The sequence below is a fragment of the Talpa occidentalis genome, unplaced genomic scaffold (genome assembly GCF_014898055.3).
Source record: "Talpa occidentalis isolate TD23 unplaced genomic scaffold, MPIMG_talOcc4v2.1 talOcc4.5, whole genome shotgun sequence".
NCBI classification, from domain to species: domain Eukaryota; kingdom Metazoa; phylum Chordata; class Mammalia; order Eulipotyphla; family Talpidae; genus Talpa; species Talpa occidentalis.
In genome coordinates, this window is record NW_023604861.1 from 85,725,100 (window position 1) to 85,743,686 (window position 18,587).

The 18,587-nt window shown below is 46.4% G+C and overlaps 1 protein-coding gene across 1 annotated transcript in view; it reads left to right on the forward strand.

The window, feature by feature from the left end:
* Positions 1 to 17,190, forward strand: part of HK2 (hexokinase 2) — a 56,993-nt gene extending 39,803 nt beyond the window's left edge. Inside the window, exons 8-18 of the mRNA XM_037527700.1 lie at positions 2,599 to 2,754; positions 4,129 to 4,362; positions 5,678 to 5,982; positions 7,275 to 7,423; positions 7,666 to 7,785; positions 11,593 to 11,688; positions 12,168 to 12,267; positions 12,360 to 12,543; positions 14,196 to 14,351; positions 15,599 to 15,832; positions 16,966 to 17,190. Coding sequence (XP_037383597.1) covers positions 2,599 to 2,754; positions 4,129 to 4,362; positions 5,678 to 5,982; positions 7,275 to 7,423; positions 7,666 to 7,785; positions 11,593 to 11,688; positions 12,168 to 12,267; positions 12,360 to 12,543; positions 14,196 to 14,351; positions 15,599 to 15,832; positions 16,966 to 17,110 — 1,879 coding nt within the window. The 3' untranslated portion in view covers positions 17,111 to 17,190. The remainder of the gene's footprint in view (positions 1 to 2,598; positions 2,755 to 4,128; positions 4,363 to 5,677; positions 5,983 to 7,274; positions 7,424 to 7,665; positions 7,786 to 11,592; positions 11,689 to 12,167; positions 12,268 to 12,359; positions 12,544 to 14,195; positions 14,352 to 15,598; positions 15,833 to 16,965) is intronic.
* The last annotated feature ends 1,397 nt before the right edge of the window (positions 17,191 to 18,587 follow it).

Consider the following 18,587-nt stretch of genomic DNA (forward strand, 5'->3'; position numbering starts at 1 on the left):
TAGTTACTTTGACTCTTTCAAAACAGGATTTCCCTCTTACAAACCTTTGCAAATGTCCCTCCCTCTTAAAGATCTTGAAAGAAGAATTGCAGCAAGCTCTGAAGGCAGTTACAAAACATTTTGAGCAATACAGGCCCTCTCTGGTCTTCTTGTTGCTATGACTCTTGCAACAAAGCTTTTAGCACACATCTCTGCCTAGAGAGGGACATCCAGCCATCCTTGTCAGCCAGCGAGGTGCAGGCAGCCTTCTTCCTTACAGAGAGAAGCATCCTTGCTTCCTGAAAGCATGGCTTGTTAAGTCATACACTTCTCTCACATGTTGAAATGTGAGTCCACTTACTTGTACATTTCAGAGGAACATACTGGCAGTGTCTTCCATGGGTGGTGAAAAATTTATAGACTGAAAAGTCACTCACTCAATGCCTGCCTCCATGATGAAGTAAACCCACGCCATTCCAAGGAGCCACATGCTTGCCCTTTAAAGTGTCAGAAGACAGAATTGCCAGCCAGGCCTTGGCAACGCACCTCTGGCTTAGCTTCAGGCAAATCAAAGCCTGGGCGGACATATGCCAGAGCGTCAGCCATGGTAGTCCCGAAGTCATTACCAGGCTCCATTAGGAATTCTTCTCCCCACCTTTTTAAAAAATGATTTTTGATTGAAGTAATAGTGTATTATATAAATTTCAGGTGTGCATCATAAGCCAACATCTGTATGGGCATTGACTGAAGTAAAGTGTTAAGAAAATTGGAACAAAAAAATGTTTTCCCTTTACTTTTAGGATTTTTGTTTATTTATGTTTTGGGTATATTTATTATTTTTCCTTTTTTTTTTAAATTGAGGTACCATTGGTTTACAATGCTGTATATGATTCAGAGGAATAGAGGCACACCTTCAGATGTATGTCACCACACCACACCCTCCACCAAGGCACCCATAGTCCTCCACCATCGTCCGTTGCATCCCCTCACACTTTGCTCTCCATTTTCCCCATCCTCTCTGTTAGCCTCAATTTTACAATCAGATTTCTAGGGTTTGTTTTTGGTTTGGTTTTGTCTGACACTTTGTTTTGCTTCTCTATGGAATAAAAACTTATAAAACCCACCCACACTTTAGGGCCCCACTGGTCCCCTTACCCTATGTGCCATAGAACCAGCTATTTCAGAGAAGGTGCAGAAGCAAACAAACATGTTCCATACTGTTGGAGCCAGGCTACCTCCCAGGCATTGAGCCTATGCTGGTGCTTAAGCATTTTCTTTTTTTATTTTTTTAAAAGATTTATTTATTTATGCATACAAGAGCTGGGGTTCAGGCCAGAGATGCAGGGGGTGAAAGGATTCACCAGAGACAGAGTGGGGAACAGAACAGGCAGACTGACTGAAATCCACTGCTGAGGGGAGCAGCGGGCGAGACAGGAGAGGTCTGCTTTGCCATGTGGGTTGCTCTCTGGCTGGCCAGGGATTGAACTCGTGCTTCAGAGGCCACGGATTGCTTTATAGTGCGGTGCTTAACCCCCTGTGCAACCAGGGAGGCCCTGCTTAAGCATTTTAAATGTACCCTAGGCCTAATGGATTTTGCCAGCTCTCCACTTAGCTCCAATATCTGGCCTTAGGTCTGGAGCAAGTGACTACCTAGGGACCTGAGCACCTCTTCTGTAGATTCTACCAAGTGACTTCAGATCCCTTCCATAGGCCAACTAGTACCTGCAGGTCCTGGGTGCCTGCTTTCTTTAGGCCCAGATCCTTTCTGAGCTACCAAGAAACTGGCTTTCTTTGCCAAAAATTGATAAGGATTTAGTTTCTCCTGTGACATAATCTGAACCAGTCTTTTGACTGTCATTGAAGTAAACAGTGTCACCTAGTGTTGAAAAAATAAATTACCTGACTACCCTCTGCTTGGTGGCTGTTTGTCATTCCAAAGTAAGACTTTATCTTGTCACCTGCCTGCTCAGACACTTCCAACATGTCTCACTCTCAGATTCCTGAGACCCCCTGGCATTTAGAGCTCTTTCTCATCTGTCCCTACCTGCCTTTCTAAACTTGCTCCATCAGCCCCCTATACCCTGGTTGTTTCCTTAGGAATCCATGCCTGACCCATAAGGGGAGGGGCAGTGTGAGGTGATAATTGGCCTAAGCCCCAAATAAAATCTGTTTTGTCTTTTTTTTTCCCTCTTGTAAATAGGTATTGAAGTTGTTCTACATGAGGTTGCAGTTTAAAAAAGCATTTCTTTACTAGAGAAAAAATTTAAAAACCATTACCCTACACATAATTCACTTTAGCTAAAACTTGTTGTTCCAGAATGTTCCATGTTCCCTGGATGTTTAGTCTGACTGCAAAAGGCCTATTCATTCTCCATAGTTCAAAGCCATCCTAGCTGCAGAGACAGCCTGAGCTTTCCTTCTCCAGACCAGCCCCCACCCAGCTGTTTGTCTTTTCTCACGTTTCATTCCATGTCAGTGCCACACCCGTGAACACTGAATTGTGCACTGGCCTCTAATGCATGTTGAGGTTTCATATATGTGTGTGTTGTCACCACAGGAAACTTGTGAGTTCATTGACAGTGGGGACTTTTTCTCTTTTTTGGTCTGTATCTCCTGCAGATTTGAGAAGATGATCAGTGGAATGTACATGGGGGAACTGGTGAGACTTATCCTGGTGAAGATGGCTAAGGAGGAGCTGCTTTTCGGGGGGAAGCTCAGCCCTGAACTCCTTGCCACGGGCCGTTTTGAGACCAAAGATGTTTCAGATATCGAAGGGTAAGCTTCCAGGCTCTTCTCTGTTCACTGGATCCCCAGAGGGATAGCAGGCAGCTGGGAGTGAGGAAGGGGCATTGACCTTTCAATATGACCTTTCAAATAAGAATGGCAAGAGGGTCTCTCTTAACGTGGGGCATGGTGGGCCTGTGTCCTGCTTCACTTACCAGATCTGTCTCCACACTTGTCCTGCTGACTATCAAAGTGACTCACAATGCTGGAATGATTGTCCCCCTACCCCCAAGGGATGTTGTGCAGTTCCAGCATGCATGTGGATGGGGGGTTCTTGGTGTAAGGCTGGAGACGCCCAGTGGGCCCCTTAATGAGTCATTTGCATCTACTTCCTGTCCTTTCTCTGGAGGTGATTCTCTGTTGGTGATTCTCAGAAAGGACTCTATCTTGACCTCTGCTTCATAATAGAAAAGTAACTCCTTGGATAGCCCAGAGATCTACCAATTTAGTTCTAATAGGCAGAGCTGAGGCCTGCATTTTCACAGAGTGGTGGGGGTAGGAGTTGAGGACAGTCAGCCACTGTTTGTCAGTTAATGACCCCCAAAGAATTGGACCTAGTTTCTGTTTTTGAGACTTCCTCTTGTTGCTTGAGGAGGCCCTGTTATTTCAGGGAGCAGGTAGTGGAGAGGAGGTGACTTTGATGTTAACAGGAACACTACAACAGTTCAGATGATTTTAAGTGGAAACTCTTGAAGGAACTGTGCCTACTTGTTTAACCCGGAGGGGAAGAAAGTTCTCATATTTGTGAGGCACTTAGTTCCCTAAGAAGGGTGCTAATCTCACGGCACCAGCCCTTTATCGCCATCTCTAGCACTAGTGAAAGCAGTACCTGCTCCTTCCTGAAGTACAGACAACTCTTGACTGATTTACAGAGAGTAAGAAGGGTGGGCTTTACAGGGTGGTAGTGGCGGAGACACTGCCCTTTTACCTTAAGATAAGCAAATATAGTACAAAGTCATACACACAACTCAGAGCCCAAGAACAGGCCCTGCCCTTATGTAGTATGTGCATAAGAGATAATAGTTTTTCTCACTACAAACTAGGCACCTGGATAAAGGGGCACCTGCAGGGGTGTGTGTGAGTGTGTGTGTGTGTGTGTGTGTGTGTGTGTGTGTGGTGTCTGTCTAGAAGAGAAGCCTCAGGTTGGCTCTGCTGTGTTTTCTCCTCCCTTGTTCAACCACAGCTCCCTTCCCCTCCCTCCACTCCTGGGGCCCCCAGTGTGGGCAGAGCAGTGAAGTGAGTGACTGTCCTCTTTGGGAGATGGCATTTGCTGCATCTGAGGGGTTTCCTTGTCAGTGCTCACCTCATACCTCTCCCACTGGCCACAGTGGGCAGGACACAGGTGGCATACTATCTGTTTCTTAGGGAAAAGGATGGCATACGGAAGGCGCAAGAGGTCTTGGTGCGATTGGGCATAAACCCCACACATGAGGACTGTGTGGCCACTCACCGGATCTGCCAGATTGTATCCACTCGCTCAGCCAGCCTGTGTGCAGCCACCCTGGCGGCCGTCCTGCGGCGCATCAAGGAGAACAAGGGCGAAGAGAGGCTGCGCTCTACCATTGGGGTTGACGGCTCTGTCTACAAGAAACACCCTCAGTGAGTCAGCCTTTGGGACCCATAAGATGGAGCCCCTAAACTGATGACAGCCTTGAGAGAGAGCTCAGTGACTTCATGAGCCAGCACTACATTGCATTCTGGGGGTGGTAGAGAGGGACCATCTTGATGAAGGTCTTTGTAAAATGAAAGTTCCCACCTGGGCAAGTGGGAGCAAGGAAGGTGCTGTCCCTAGCATGGGTGGAGGCAATTTCTGAAGATGGCCAATGGCGAGGGCTCAACTCAGAACTCCCCGTGGCCACTGGGAGCTTTTCATGCCACCATTTTGTTAAGGAGTCAGTGTTTCTATCTTTGACTCTCATGCTTATTGGTGGTCCCTTCAGGTCCTGTGTCCTCTGGCAGAGACCTCCCCAGCCCAGTGGGTTACCAGCCTCTCTGGTTACCTTGGTATTGAATTGATCTGCCCTTCCCTCCATGTTTTGCTCCCTTGGGTCATCAGTGCAATATATTCAGATTTTAGTTGGGGCGTGGAAGATATCTCTGTATTGTGCCCACTTGTTATCCCATCCTTTTCACTTAATTTGAATGCCAATATGAGTGCCAGATCAGTGGGCTTTCATTAACTGAATTGGTTGATGCAGAAGGTCCTAGCCCCATCATCCCCTAGTCTTCTAGCCCAGTGCTTCAAAAATGTTCAAGTGCACACATACATCATCTTGTTTGGAAGTAGATTCAGAAGGCCTGGGGTCAGCCTGAGCTGTATCTCTAACAGTCCCCAGTGATGCTGCTGGTTCACAGGCTACTTGGAGCAGTGAGACCCCAGAGACCACGTCTCCAGAACTTCTTAGTGAACATAGCTTTAGTTGTTCAGACACCTTTGTGATCATTGGCAGAAAATGGCCATAGAGAGGCCAAAGTCCAGAAGAACAGTATTTCTACTTTTTCTGTTTTGGGTCTTTCCCTGGCAGCTGCTAGTGAAATGAATGATGAAATGTGAATAGTAGTTGCTGCACCGATCACCTGATTCCAGTGGGCTGCTCCAGCAAGAGGCTGGGCAGAGGAGAGAGGCCAGTGGCCTAGACTGATTAGGAGAAAGAGGTCTTATGTGACTGCATGCAGGGGACTGTGGCTTCCTTGAAAGCGCCTTTTCCTTTTGGCAGTTGTTGAGTCACAGCTGACTATCTGAGCTTTGACACAGTGACTCCTAACTTGGGGAAGAATGAGGAGAGGGTGCTTGGGGCAGCATCTGCTCCTGCAGGTACCTCCTGGCATTTGGGCCAAGGCAGTGAGCTGCTGTGGCTCCATTAGTACTGTTGACCTTAACTGTGGTCTCTTACCCCCATCTCTATCACCACAGTTTCGCCAAGCGACTTCACAAGGCTGTGCGGCGTCTGGTGCCCGATTGTGACGTCCGCTTCCTCCGCTCTGAGGATGGCAGTGGCAAGGGGGCAGCCATGGTAACAGCAGTGGCCCATCGGCTGGCCGACCAACACCGAGTTCGCCAGAATATTCTTGAGTCTCTGAAGCTGAGCCGTGAGCAGCTGCTGGAGGTCAAGGCGAGGATGAAGGTAGAAATGGAGCGAGGTCTGAGAAAGGAGACTCACGCCATGGCCCCTGTCAAGATGCTGCCGACCTACGTGTGTGCCACCCCTGATGGCACAGGTATGTGGCAGGGTTACACCCAACCCACCACTTAGGAACTTTGTCCTGGTGTAGATATGCCCAGCGGACTTCTTAGCCTTAGCATTGGACATTTGGGCCAGCATATGTTTTTCAACTATATAACTAGGAAATTCTAATGTTTAATAAACTCAAATAAAGTATTCCTATGTTAAAAGTTGATAGTAGTCAATACTTACTGAATACTTTCTATGTGTCAGCACCTCTCTGAGCATTTTATACTTATTAATTTTCATCTAATCTCTAGCCACTAATGGAGGTTAGTAGGTAATTTTATCAGCAAATTTGATGTTTGGCACAAAACTGAGGCACAGGGTCTAAAAACCTTCCCAAGTTCACATAGCTAGAAAATGACAGAACTGCTATTCAAACCCAGGAATTTTGGTTCCAGGGCCAGCTCGTGTATTCCTGGGTCAGAGGTTCGCAAACTATGGCCCATGGACCAAATCTGGCCCACTGCCTGTTTTTGTAAATGAAGTTTTATTAGTGCACAACGATGTCCAGTTGTCTACACATTGTTATGGCTACTTTGTATTACCATGGCAAACTTGTATGGTTGCAGCAGAGACTATGGTTCACGGACCTGAACTGTTACTACCCACCCCTTTTCTGAAAAAGATTGCTGGTACGTCTTCTAAGAAATGGTGGTCTTTTCCCAATTCAGAGAAACGATCATTGACCAGGCTCAGGATAGCATAATTGCAACAGGTTCTAGAAGTAGAGACTAGGATTTGTTTGCTGCTCTACCCTGTTTAGCTGTGTGGCCCTGGTAAGTGACTCAACCTAGCTGAGCCAGGGTCACCCTCCTCCATCAGAGGGGAATGCCATGCTTCCCTCTCAGTGCTGCCCATAGATCACATGAGGATTGTTTGTGAGGCATACAGCTCAATGTGATTGCCCCACTAAAGAGGGTTTTCTCATTTAAAAGATTTCACTTCTGTTTCCTTTAAGGAGTGGAACTATGCTGTTCCTTCTGCAGTCTAGACCCTAACATAAGGTGGCCTTTGATTTAGCATGGGTGGTGTGTTTGGATATTTTTGAGTGTATTTCCTGTATTCTGCAGAGCCCATTGTGATTTCCGGGGCTCCGCCTCCTGAATTCATCTGAAAACTGCTAAAGAGTCAGTATTTCTCAGGTTTCTGGAATCTTGTTCTTTACTGTTAGGTGGCCCAGGAGAGCTCCCTGTTTTAGGAGAAGGTGCTTTAGGCTTTGCCACTTTGCTGTGATGAAGTGGTGATGCCCCAGTTCATCATCCTCCTGGGTTTCTTTTCCAGAGAAAGGTGACTTCCTGGCCTTAGACCTTGGGGGAACAAATTTCCGGGTCCTGCTGGTCCGTGTGCGGAACGGGAAGCGGCGGGGAGTGGAGATGCACAACAAGATCTACGCCATCCCACAGGAGGTCATGCATGGCACAGGGGATGAGGTGAGGCAAGGTGGCACTTCTGGGAGGGGGCCCCAGTAGACACCCACTTCTTGCCTGGGAGGGCAGAGATTTCTCTGCTCATTCATAGTCTCAGGGAGAGCTCCGTGGACGTGACCCTGGTCTGGCTTTAACCGGGACTGTGCCCAAGTTTGCATCTCTCCTGGATGGAGACCTAAAACTCATGCTCAGGTCCTGCCCTGCCTACGGCCCCCTTTCTCCAGTGCCCCAACTTCTCTTTGCAGCTCTTTGACCACATTGTCCAGTGCATTGCCGACTTCCTGGAGTACATGGGCATGAAGGGTGTGTCCCTTCCTCTGGGTTTCACCTTCTCCTTCCCCTGCCAGCAGAACAGCCTGGATAAGGTAACAGTGCCCTCCTGGAGGGCTCTCCTAATGGGCTTTATTGGTTCTAAACCAGCTAGAGATTGGCGTAGAGGAGAAAGTTGATCAGAGAGGAGGAAAAGAAGGGCCTGAGTGACCAGACATGAGGGGGGCCCATTGATGAGAATGAGTAAGTCAGGCTTGGTGGAGGTTAAGCAAGTTGGCTCAGCTGTAATAATCTTTGGGATGATGATAGTAATGATGCTAATCAAAATATTAACTAGCATTTTTAAAGCACTTTATGCCAGGTAGTATGCTATGCATTATCTCAATTAATTCTCACAGCAACCATAAAGGTAGGTGTTTGTATACTCATTGTGCAGAAAGGAAAATAAGGCTTATGGAGATGCCAAGTATTTGCCTCAGGCTGCTTGGGAGATGCCAAGCTGTGATTTGAATTTGTTTCCCAACACCTGAGCCCATACTCTCAATTAAGTTTACATGCTCCTGAGGCCCTTGTCTGGGTGCAGGAGATATTTTCATTTATCTCCTGGATGCTCTGGCTCTTATCCAGTCTCACCTTTTGCTTTTCATCCCCTTTCAATTTGCCTTGGATGAACGAAGCAGGTGGGTAGAGACCTGGTGCTCCCAGATTCTCTGGACATGGGGAGAAAGTTGAGCAGAGAGGAGAAAAAGAAGGGCTTGAGTGACCAGACATGAGGGGGGCCCATTGATGAGAATGAGTAAGTCAAGGCTGGTGGTGTTGAACTCTGTGGGAGAGCTGAATAGGTGATGTTTGGGTTTCATCTGGGTCATTCTTGGTAAGTTAGAAATCAGATTGCTGTTATTTAAGCAGTTGTTTCTCTCTGTCCCCATCGTATATCTAGATGCTTCTATGCATGTTACAAGTAGGCAGTGTGTTATACAGAGTTGCAAGGGTAAAAAAGTCGTTGCTCCTGCTTTGGGTCCTTATAAACTGGGCTGATGACTCAAGCTCAGAAAAGCAAGACCTGCTGTTTGGAATGTGGCACCAAGGAGATGCTGAAGCCTTGGGGATCTGCCTTGTGATGCTAATCTGAGTACACAGAGGGCATGAGGAATACTTGACTCAGCCAAGCCAAAAGAATGAGTGGATGCGAAAGACAGGTTGACTTGGCTGTGGAGGAGGCTGTATAGGGAGGGACAGTGTAGTTCAGTGACTTTGGTCTTGGGTGGAAGAAAGGCCACAGGTTTCCCAGAATGGCAACCCCCACGCTGCCAATGAGTTTTATAAATGCTTTTTTTGCCCCTCTGGCAGTTAAATTCACCCTGTGCACTGGTATATTTAGGTTGGGAAAGCCCTGCAATAAAAATATGGCCTGATCCAGTATTTCTCAACACCTATTGGTGCTTCTACACCCATTCTATTTTTCATTGTCAGTACACTGGGTTTTCAAAGGCTTCTTATGTGCATCAGTTTATCAAAGGGAATTATCCAATATGTGGATGAATATTTAATGTGTTACTTAATGAAACATTATCTGTTATAACAAAGACATTAGAAACAAACCTAATCACTCATTGTCAGGAAAAAGTTAATAGATTATAAGCCATTTACTGCCTTGTATTGTGACTAGTTTTCTGGCAGAAATCTCGAAAAGGGAAAATACTGGTGGTATGGGGAAATTTTTTTTAAAGAAAAGTATAATTTTGATCATATAGATACATATAAAAATGGGATAAATAGAAAGGGAAATAAAATCCCTCATGGTATATACTACCAGACTTTTTTACTGGAATGTTTTTAAACAAAGACTGACTGTTCATGACAGAATGTATGTATGTCCTTATACATTTGTCAGGTGGCCCCAAGACATGTTTTTGCTTGAATTTTAAGATTCTAGGTCATTGTATTAGATTGTATTCCTTTTTAAAAAAAAAAAAAAAGATTTATTTATTTATTTATGCAAGCACTGGGTACAGTCAGAAGCGCGGGAGGGTGAGAGAATTCACCAGAGCCAGAGCGGGGAACAGAACAGGCAGACCGATGAAGTACACTGCTGAGGGGAGCAGCAGGTGGCAGGAGAGGTCTGCGCACCATGTGGCACCCTCGCCGGCAGCCGGGGAGCTAACCGGCCGGGGATCGAACTGGCACTGCAGAGGCTGCGGGCAGCTTCGCAACCCAGCGCTCAACTGCTGCGCCACCGGGGAGGCCTTCCTTTTTTTGTTTTAAGATTTATTTATTTTTTCATTTGTTTTAAGATTTATTTATTTTTGTTTTAAGATTTATTTATTTAAATACAGGCCAGAGGTGTTGTGGGTGGGGTGAGGGTGAGAAGATTCACCAGAGAGAGTAGGGAGCAGAACAGGCAGATCTACTGAAATACACTGCTGAGGGGAGCAGCTGGCGAGACAGAGGAGATCTGCTCCACCATGTGGGCAGCTCCTTGGTTGTGGTTCAAACTTAGGCCACAGCAGTAATAACGTGATAGTGCTGAGACTTAACCCCTGTGCCACTAGGGAAGCCCCGTATTAGATTGTATTCTGTAGGTTTTAGGTTTCTGTAAGGAGGTTTGTAAATATGGAGAGCAAATAAAGCAGAAGCTGGGTTCTCTCTGTTCTCCCTGGTTCTGCTCTGGGGACATCACCCTGTGGAGGGGAAATCAGCAAGTGCCCAGGCCCAGAGGCCTCAGACAGCCTTCACCAGTAGGGGGCCTGGGCTCCTCACCCCAGCAGTTGGGGCCTCTGCTTGTCTTGTTATTAGGAATCACCTGAAATAATGTTATTTAAACATTCTGTAAACTTGAAAGAGCCACATACAAAATGTTGCCAGATACATAAAGCTAATTTGAAGATAAGAGAACTGGTGGAAATGCACACATAGCTATTTTGATGTAGGCATGTAAGCCAGGCCAGTGCTGGGATGTGCTTGTTTCTCCCGGGTCTGAACACAGGGTGACACATCCAGGTTGACCAGTGATACCAAACTCCAGGGCAATAAGATGCCATGCTGATGGGCATGAGCAACCTAGCAAGGAGAAACCATGCAATTAGGCAGCTATCTGTTCATAGCCTATGTGTAGATTCTGGCCTCGCAGGCGGGGGCCCGAGAGTCATGATGCTTGTTTCCTGATGGGCTGGGCAGCAAAGTGGAAACCAGGCATCAGTACACTTTAAACAGTTCTCCCATGTCCAGTGCCATGCTGCTCCTGGAGGGCCCTGTGTTAACACAGTAAAGGGTCACATTAAACGCGGGGCTTATGGGGACTCCAGGGAGCCTGGTGTGCTTTTCTCACTGGGGTGGTGCTGCAGCTGTGACATCATCCCTACTATGGGCAGGGGACTGTTCACACTGAAACTTGAAAATTAAGAGCTACACACTGACCCTTCTGGTGTAAATACAGGACAAGACAGAACAGTGCAAACTGCTTTTCCCAGTGAAGGGAGAAGCCATGGAAGTTAGTTCTCTGGCTTGGGCAGTTCTTTGGTGCTTGTGAGCTTATCTGTTGGAGTCAGCGGGTTTAGGAGTGAGTTCTGCTCCTCTCCTTCAAGATGCAGGCCTTGGGCAAGTTACTCTAGAGCCTCAGATACCTGTAAAGTGGGTATGGTAGTGATAAATACTTCACAGGGTTGCTGTGAGGATTAAATGATGTAATGCATTTGATGTGGTTAGCCCAGTACATGGTACAAAGTAAGTGCTCAAGAAATCCAAGTCTAATGGGCTCAGAATCTTTTGTGAGTGAGATGATTGGCAACTAAAGGGAATCTGTAGCCTCTGAAGTTGAAAGCTAGGAGCACAGCTCAGCCCCCTGAGAATGACCCAGGAGCCCTTCTTTAATACTGTCATCTCTGCTCATGTGTAATTTTTAGAGCATCCTCCTCAAGTGGACAAAAGGCTTCAAGGCATCCGGTTGCGAGGGCGAGGACGTGGTCACCCTGCTGAAGGAAGCCATCCACCGGCGAGAGGTAGGAGAGACATGGCATGAGACCTGAAATGATGTGTGTTCAGAAAGTGGGGACTTGCTGAGTACAGTTGATTTTGCTTAGGGGGAAAATTAATGGAGCCCTTCAGCAGTTATTGACTGTCCACTGTGTATCAAACAGTGCTCTTGGCACTGGGTGTTCAGGAGTGAGCACAACAGCTCTTGTTCTATAAACAAACCCATGAGCTAACGTCAGCTGCCATGAAGTGGTCAAGAAGTAAGCTGGGTGAGGACAGAGTGGGCTGGAGAAAGGGCACTCTTTTACATACTGCACGTAACCAGGGAAGGTCTTCGAGGAGGTGATATTAGAACAGAGAATGAATGAAAATGAAAAGAGAGAATGAGAGTCACATCATCTGTATAATAGACATTTTATGTACATATACGTCTCCTTTGCAAGTGTCTGAAGGGAGAATGTTGTGGCTCACTTGTGGACTGGGGTGTCTGCTCTTGCCCTCTTAGGAGTTTGACCTGGATGTGGTCGCGGTGGTGAATGACACAGTCGGGACTATGATGACTTGTGGCTATGAAGACCCTCACTGTGAAGTTGGCCTCATTGTTGGTAAGGACCCAGCTGTGCTGCTGTGTGGAGTCCCTCAGCTTCAGATGGGTGGGAGGATGGTGCTGAGACCCTGGCATCTCTGTGATTGGCAGGCACGGGCAGCAACGCCTGCTACATGGAGGAAATGCGGAACATTGAGCTGGTGGAAGGGGAAGAGGGACAGATGTGTATCAACATGGAATGGGGGGCTTTTGGGGACAATGGCTGCCTAGATGACTTCCGCACAAAATTTGATGTGGCTGTGGATGAGCTCTCCCTCAACCCTGGCAAACAAAGGTAGGCACGTGTGTGTGTTTGTGTGTGTGCGTGTGGTTACACGTAGCCTAGGACTGGACAGTGATGAGTGATCCTCTACAACAGTGATTCCAGAATGTTCCATCCCTAGAGATGTGAACAGAAGAGATTTCTTTGGAAAGGCTTTCTCGTCAGCTACTCCTAGAAAGTTCTGTGGGTTTTTTTCTTTTTTTAATATTATTTTTTAAAGATTTACTTAATTATACATACAGAACTGGGGTACAGGCCAGAGTTGTGGGGGGTGAGAGGGTTCACCAGAGTGGGGAACAGAACAGGCAGATCTACTGAAATACACTGCTGAGGGGAGCAGCGGGCAAGTCAGGAGAGGTCTACTGTGCCATATGGGTAGCTCTTTAGCCGGCCTGGGACCGAAGTCATGCTGCAGTGGCTGTGGATACCTTCATAGGTTACGTCTTAACCCCTTGCGCCATCAGGGAGGCCCCCCCCCCCTTTTTTTTTTAAAGAAAGTTCTGTGTTAAGTCATTTTTTCTTACTGCTGGACTGAGGCACTTTCAAAGTCTAGTTGGAAAAACAAATGACAGCAGTTAATGTTGCAAGGAGAATTTCATCTAGGGAATTGGTCCCACAGGCTTTAGAGGGATGAAAAGACAAAACAGGGACACTGAAGAACACAGAGTTAATATGTATGAGACATGGCTTTTGCCAAGAGGACTGATGAGAAGGTCTTAAACCTTGGTCTGGGACTGTGAGGAAAAACAAGTAGAAAGTTGAAATACCTGCTGCCCTCAGGGTGAAGTGTTGTTCGGGTGACCCAGACAGGAAGAGGAAGCAAACAGAAGCAAGTCTCTTCCTCCCCCTTCCACCCAGTTCGTGGACCCATTATTGTCATTACTGGGCAAGGGGCCAGTCCCAGCATCACCAAGCCTCATGTATAGTGTTGGGGGCTCAGGGCTGAGAGAGCGAGAGTAAAACCCCACACCCTCTCCAGTAAGGCCTTGTATGTAAGGTTTCCTAATTGGATTAATCAGGGGCCATAGTCCTACAAGATTATACTTGCAAAACATTTGTCTAGAGTGGAGGTCAAAGGCTTTTATAAAATACCACTAGGCCTACACATGTTTATTAATGAAGGAAGCTGGCTGGGGTAAGACAAGATGTAGTCTTGGTTGACAATAGGGACCACAAAATTTTTAAGGTTCTGTGCAAGGCCAAAAGATCCTGAAGCCACCGTGTAGTTATATGCAGTTCTAGTGGCTCAGACAGGGTGGTCTCCAGCTCATACTGGTTACTTGAGTGATAATGATCAGGTTGGAGAGAAAGCACGCTAAGTGAAGTTAAAGATTAAAACTCAGCATCTGACCCTTCTGGAAGTGTGGGGTTTAGGTGTATGTTCCATCTTGAGGAGACAGGGATAAGCCTTGGAGAGAAATAAGCCCAGCAGGTGGGAAGCCTGTGGGCCTTGGGCACTGTGGTCAATTCACCAAAGGCCGTGGGTCAGAATGTGCAGACACCAGGCGTCCTGCCCAAATGAATCAAGTAGCATTTCTGTTCCCACTAAAGGGAACCTGAGTGCTCTCTGTTTTCTAACATGTTGGGGGTGACTAAGCTTGTCACGTCTTGACACATCCCATCACCTTCCTATTTAACCTCCACTAATGTAACACGCATTGCAGGTTTGAGAAAATGATCAGTGGCATGTACTTGGGTGAGATTGTCCGTAACATCCTCATGGATTTCACCAAGCGTGGACTACTCTTCCGGGGCCGCATCTCAGAGCGACTCAAGACACCGGGAATCTTTGAAACCAAATTTCTCTCTCAGATTGAGAGGTGAGTATCTAGGATCAGGGGAAATGGGGGACAGTGTCCTTTCTTATTGTGAGTAAAGAAGCTAAGGAATTTCCACTACTCAAGATCAGACTTACATAAAGTCAGTTTAGTAGCTAACATATTCATGTCTATAGTGTTTATAATTTAAAATACCTTATGGACAATTGATGTTTTATGGGAAAATATGTAATATTCTCATGAAAAATCACTCCAAGCTGGCATGATTCCATGTTGGATTTTAAACCATATATCAAATGTAGCAAGACACCTTATAGGATGCAAATTGATATACACAGAGAAAGATGACCTGTTAAAGCCTTATTCTCAGCTGGAGAGTTCTTAACTGCTGACTGCAGTAATAAAGCAACCAGGATCAATGAAAGTTTGCACATCAGGCAATGCAGAAACTTGTGTATGTCAGCTCATTAAAGCAAAACCTTCCTCCTCCAGTCTAATGGTGGAAAAGTCTGCTCCAAATTAGAACAGTGAAATATCAGAGCCCTTTAAAATTTAATACTGTGTCATTACTCTCAGCCACACAGAAAAACAGGAATTGGAATACTGACATGAGTGGGTCCCTAGGCTGTCTGCACCAGTGAATGGAAAGAATATGTTCTATTAATGCACAAGAAGATTCCAGGGTTCTCAAGTAGTATAATATATAATATAATAGTGGTTCATTTCTTCCCTGAAATCCAATTTACATTTATTCCACAAGTGTGCACACATAGATTTTAGACTACAGGGGGTGGGGGGGGGGTTAGAAATAGAACAGGGATCTAGCATTGGTTGGTGATGCTTGTCCTGCTGACCCATGAATGGCAATGAGAGAATGAACGTGAAAGAGCTTTGCAACTGAAACTGGCATATACAGGCATTATCACTGCCTTGATGATGATTTCCAAATGAGTGGAATACATAGGCAGTGACTTTCCTTTTGTTCTGAGTATCAGTTTTGTAGTAGCCATACCCTGCCTTGTCTGGCAAAGTGCACTAGCTGTTTCTTCCTATTCCTGTCACCTGCAGGAGGAGTCCGATTGGGCCAGTGGCATGAGCACTGGTTCTGAACTGAGTTCAAGAATAGGAGCCATCTCCTAGGGGCATGGGTTTTATGCCCCACTCCCGGATGTCCAGGCCTCCATCAGATGGCCATGCCCCCATGATAAAGGAACCAGGTCCCTGGAGTGGCAGGCCACCAGCCCCTCTTGGCATAGGACTGACCTCTTGCTGTCTTTCTCTCACCCCAGTGACTGCCTGGCCCTGCTGCAGGTCCGCGCCATCCTGCGCCATTTGGGGCTGGAGAGCACCTGTGATGACAGCATCATTGTCAAGGAGGTGTGCACCGTGGTGGCACGGCGGGCAGCCCAGCTCTGTGGTGCAGGCATGGCTGCCGTGGTGGACAAAATACGAGAAAACCGTGGACTAGACACCCTAAAAGTGACAGTGGGTGTGGATGGAACCCTCTACAAGTTACATCCTCAGTGAGTTCCTGGCCTCTACCCTCCCTGTCCATCTTTCTTCCTGTCTCTTCATTCTTTCTTTGCTTCCCTTCTCTTTCTTTTTTTAATTTCATAGCAAATTACTAGGCATTTCAGAGTATAATGTATATTATAAAGAGTATAATATAATGTATATATTATAACTGCAAGATTACTAATCAAAAGTAGACCTGTCATTGTGAAAATAGGAGCCTCAGTTCTAGGTGAGGGTTCAGAGCAGGACAGAAGTCCAACCATTAGCACCAGGATTTGGTATAAGGAGCCTCAGTTCTAGGCTTTGCAGAAGGTGAGACCCTACTGTGTTGGATCCAATGATGATATTTTTTTCTTGTCCCACATTGAAGGGATCTGTGATCATCATAATGTTGTCCTATGAAAACCCCCTTAGTTGGCTCCTTTTGTCTTTAAGATTTATTTATTTTTATACAAGAGCTGGGGTACAGGCCAGAGGCGTGGGAGGGTAAGAGGATTCACTGGAGACAGAGTGGGGAGCAGAACGGGCAGATGACAGAAACACACACTGCTGAGGGGAACAGCGAGCGCAACAGGAGAGGTCTGTGGCACCGTGTGGGATTCTCACCGGCCGGGATCGAACCTGCTCTGTCGAGGCTGCGGACAGCTTCACAGCACAGCACTCAACCCGCTGCGCCACCGGGGAGGCCCTTCTTTTGTCTTTAAATGGCATTTCGGATTAGCTGTGTCTGAGATGAGTCAATACCCCTGGAAAATAAAATACTACACGTGTGGGGCTTGGTACTTATCTCCATAAACACATTATACACTGCTGCAGGGCATACTTGACTCTCCACCTTCTTTTTCTCTGACTAATTTTTAAGAACAAAACTTGCCCGAACCTCAGACATTTGAGGTTGAGTCCCAGAGGTAATTATTTTCCCACTCATCCTCCGTGATGTAGAACTTGGGCACGTAGCTAGCCTCTCCAAGTTTCAGTTTCCTGATACTTAACACATTGTGTCCCTGCACGGTGGCTGTCATCTTCTGCCTCATCCATTCCTGGGCTGCTAGCATCACTTCTTAGGGTCTCACCTTTGAAGGCGCAAATCAGTCATGACTAAGCTGTTTTTTTCCCTGTGTCTTCCTCTCAACTTTTCCAGCTTTGCTAAAGTCATGCATGAGACCGTGAAGGACCTGGCTCCAAAGTGTGACGTGTCCTTCCTGGAGTCAGAGGACGGCAGCGGGAAGGGGGCTGCTCTCATCACTGCTGTGGCCTGCCGCATCCGTGAGGCTGGACAGCGATAGAGTTCCAGAAATTGGAAGAGACTTCCTTTGGTTCCCCTCTTCCCGCTCCAAATTATAAGATGCCATCCCCTTGTGTCAGAGACAGACCCCTTGACTTTTTCTTAGCAGAGAGGACCTGGTAGAACTGGGCTTCGTCTCTGTGTACACTCACAGTAGAGTTCAGTGCCCAAGGTTTGGCGCTTCTGATTTTAATGCAATTTGAAGTAAGGATTTGTTCACACCACAACCATTCCCACTGGTTCTCTTAAAACATAAAATGTAACCCTAGTAATCTTCTTGCCAAATTCCTATGTATTCCTGTATAAGCATACAGGATGGGGATACTAATGAAAAAGGTACGGTTGCTTTACCTTGGAGCCCAAAATGACATTTCTAGGTGGAGAACATCCCCTATCTCAATCTCGAAGGTTGCTTTTTCTCCTATCAGGAGATCTAGGAGGTCTCCACTAATTTGAGCCTGATTCTCCCACAGGCAGAACTTGGGGGGAAGAGGGGTGGCAGGTTATGGCAACCACTCTTCAGCCTCATCGTCAAGGATTTGCCCAGCAGGTTCCAGCAGCTGCTGTTCTTGGAATCAAAGCAACCTGAGTCTAAGCAAGCAAGCCAAAGCCAACAGCTGATCCATCCTGCCAGTGGGCTTATTGTTGAATCTCCTTGTGGGTTCATGAATCATCCATGGGCAGTGGACTTTTGGGGAAGGGGGGACTTTCTGGTTTGTTTTTAAATTTTTCCTGCAGAAGTGGAAACACTGTATTTTCATTTTAATTTATGTTTGACGTTTATTTAGTTCATGAAGTACATCAGCTTCTTCATCTTGACACTGTATGTAAGAATAGTTGTACGTAATATATTTATATGTCAGTTTGTTATGTGTACAGATACACAGGGTCTCCTCAGACTCAGCCTCATCCATAGATGTAGATCTGTAGAGTTAAAGGGTGGAAGGTGGAGATGCTGACTGGTTACTAGAAATACCTCATTCGCCTTTGGGAAGAGAAGGGAAGCCTCTTCAGGGTGAGTGATGAGAGAGCAGCTCCTTCCTGGCTCCTCCTGTCCCTGCAGACTCAGAAGGCGAAAGACATGGGGAAGTCAGGGACAGAATGGAGGAGGCTGGGCCAATGGATTGAAGAAACCACAGCAACTGGCTGCTCTGTCTAAAGACTTTCCTGGGGCAATATTATATGGGATGTTAACCAAAGGAAACGGGAATCATTTCAAATAGACTCATTGTTTAGAAATCTTCCTTTTTAGGGCGGTCAGTAGTTTTTTAAAGCTCTCTAATAAGATAAAGGAAGCCACCAAAAACATTTTTTTTAAAAAAATTGTGTGTAACTGTCGACAGCAAACCAAAACAAGACAATGAAACAATCAAACAGAACCTCAGGGACAATACTTTCGGTGGATCTGTGCCCTCCCAGCAAATTTTACTGTGAGTTTGTTTTGTAAATGTTTTAGGAGAACAGTTTTTCAAGGACTT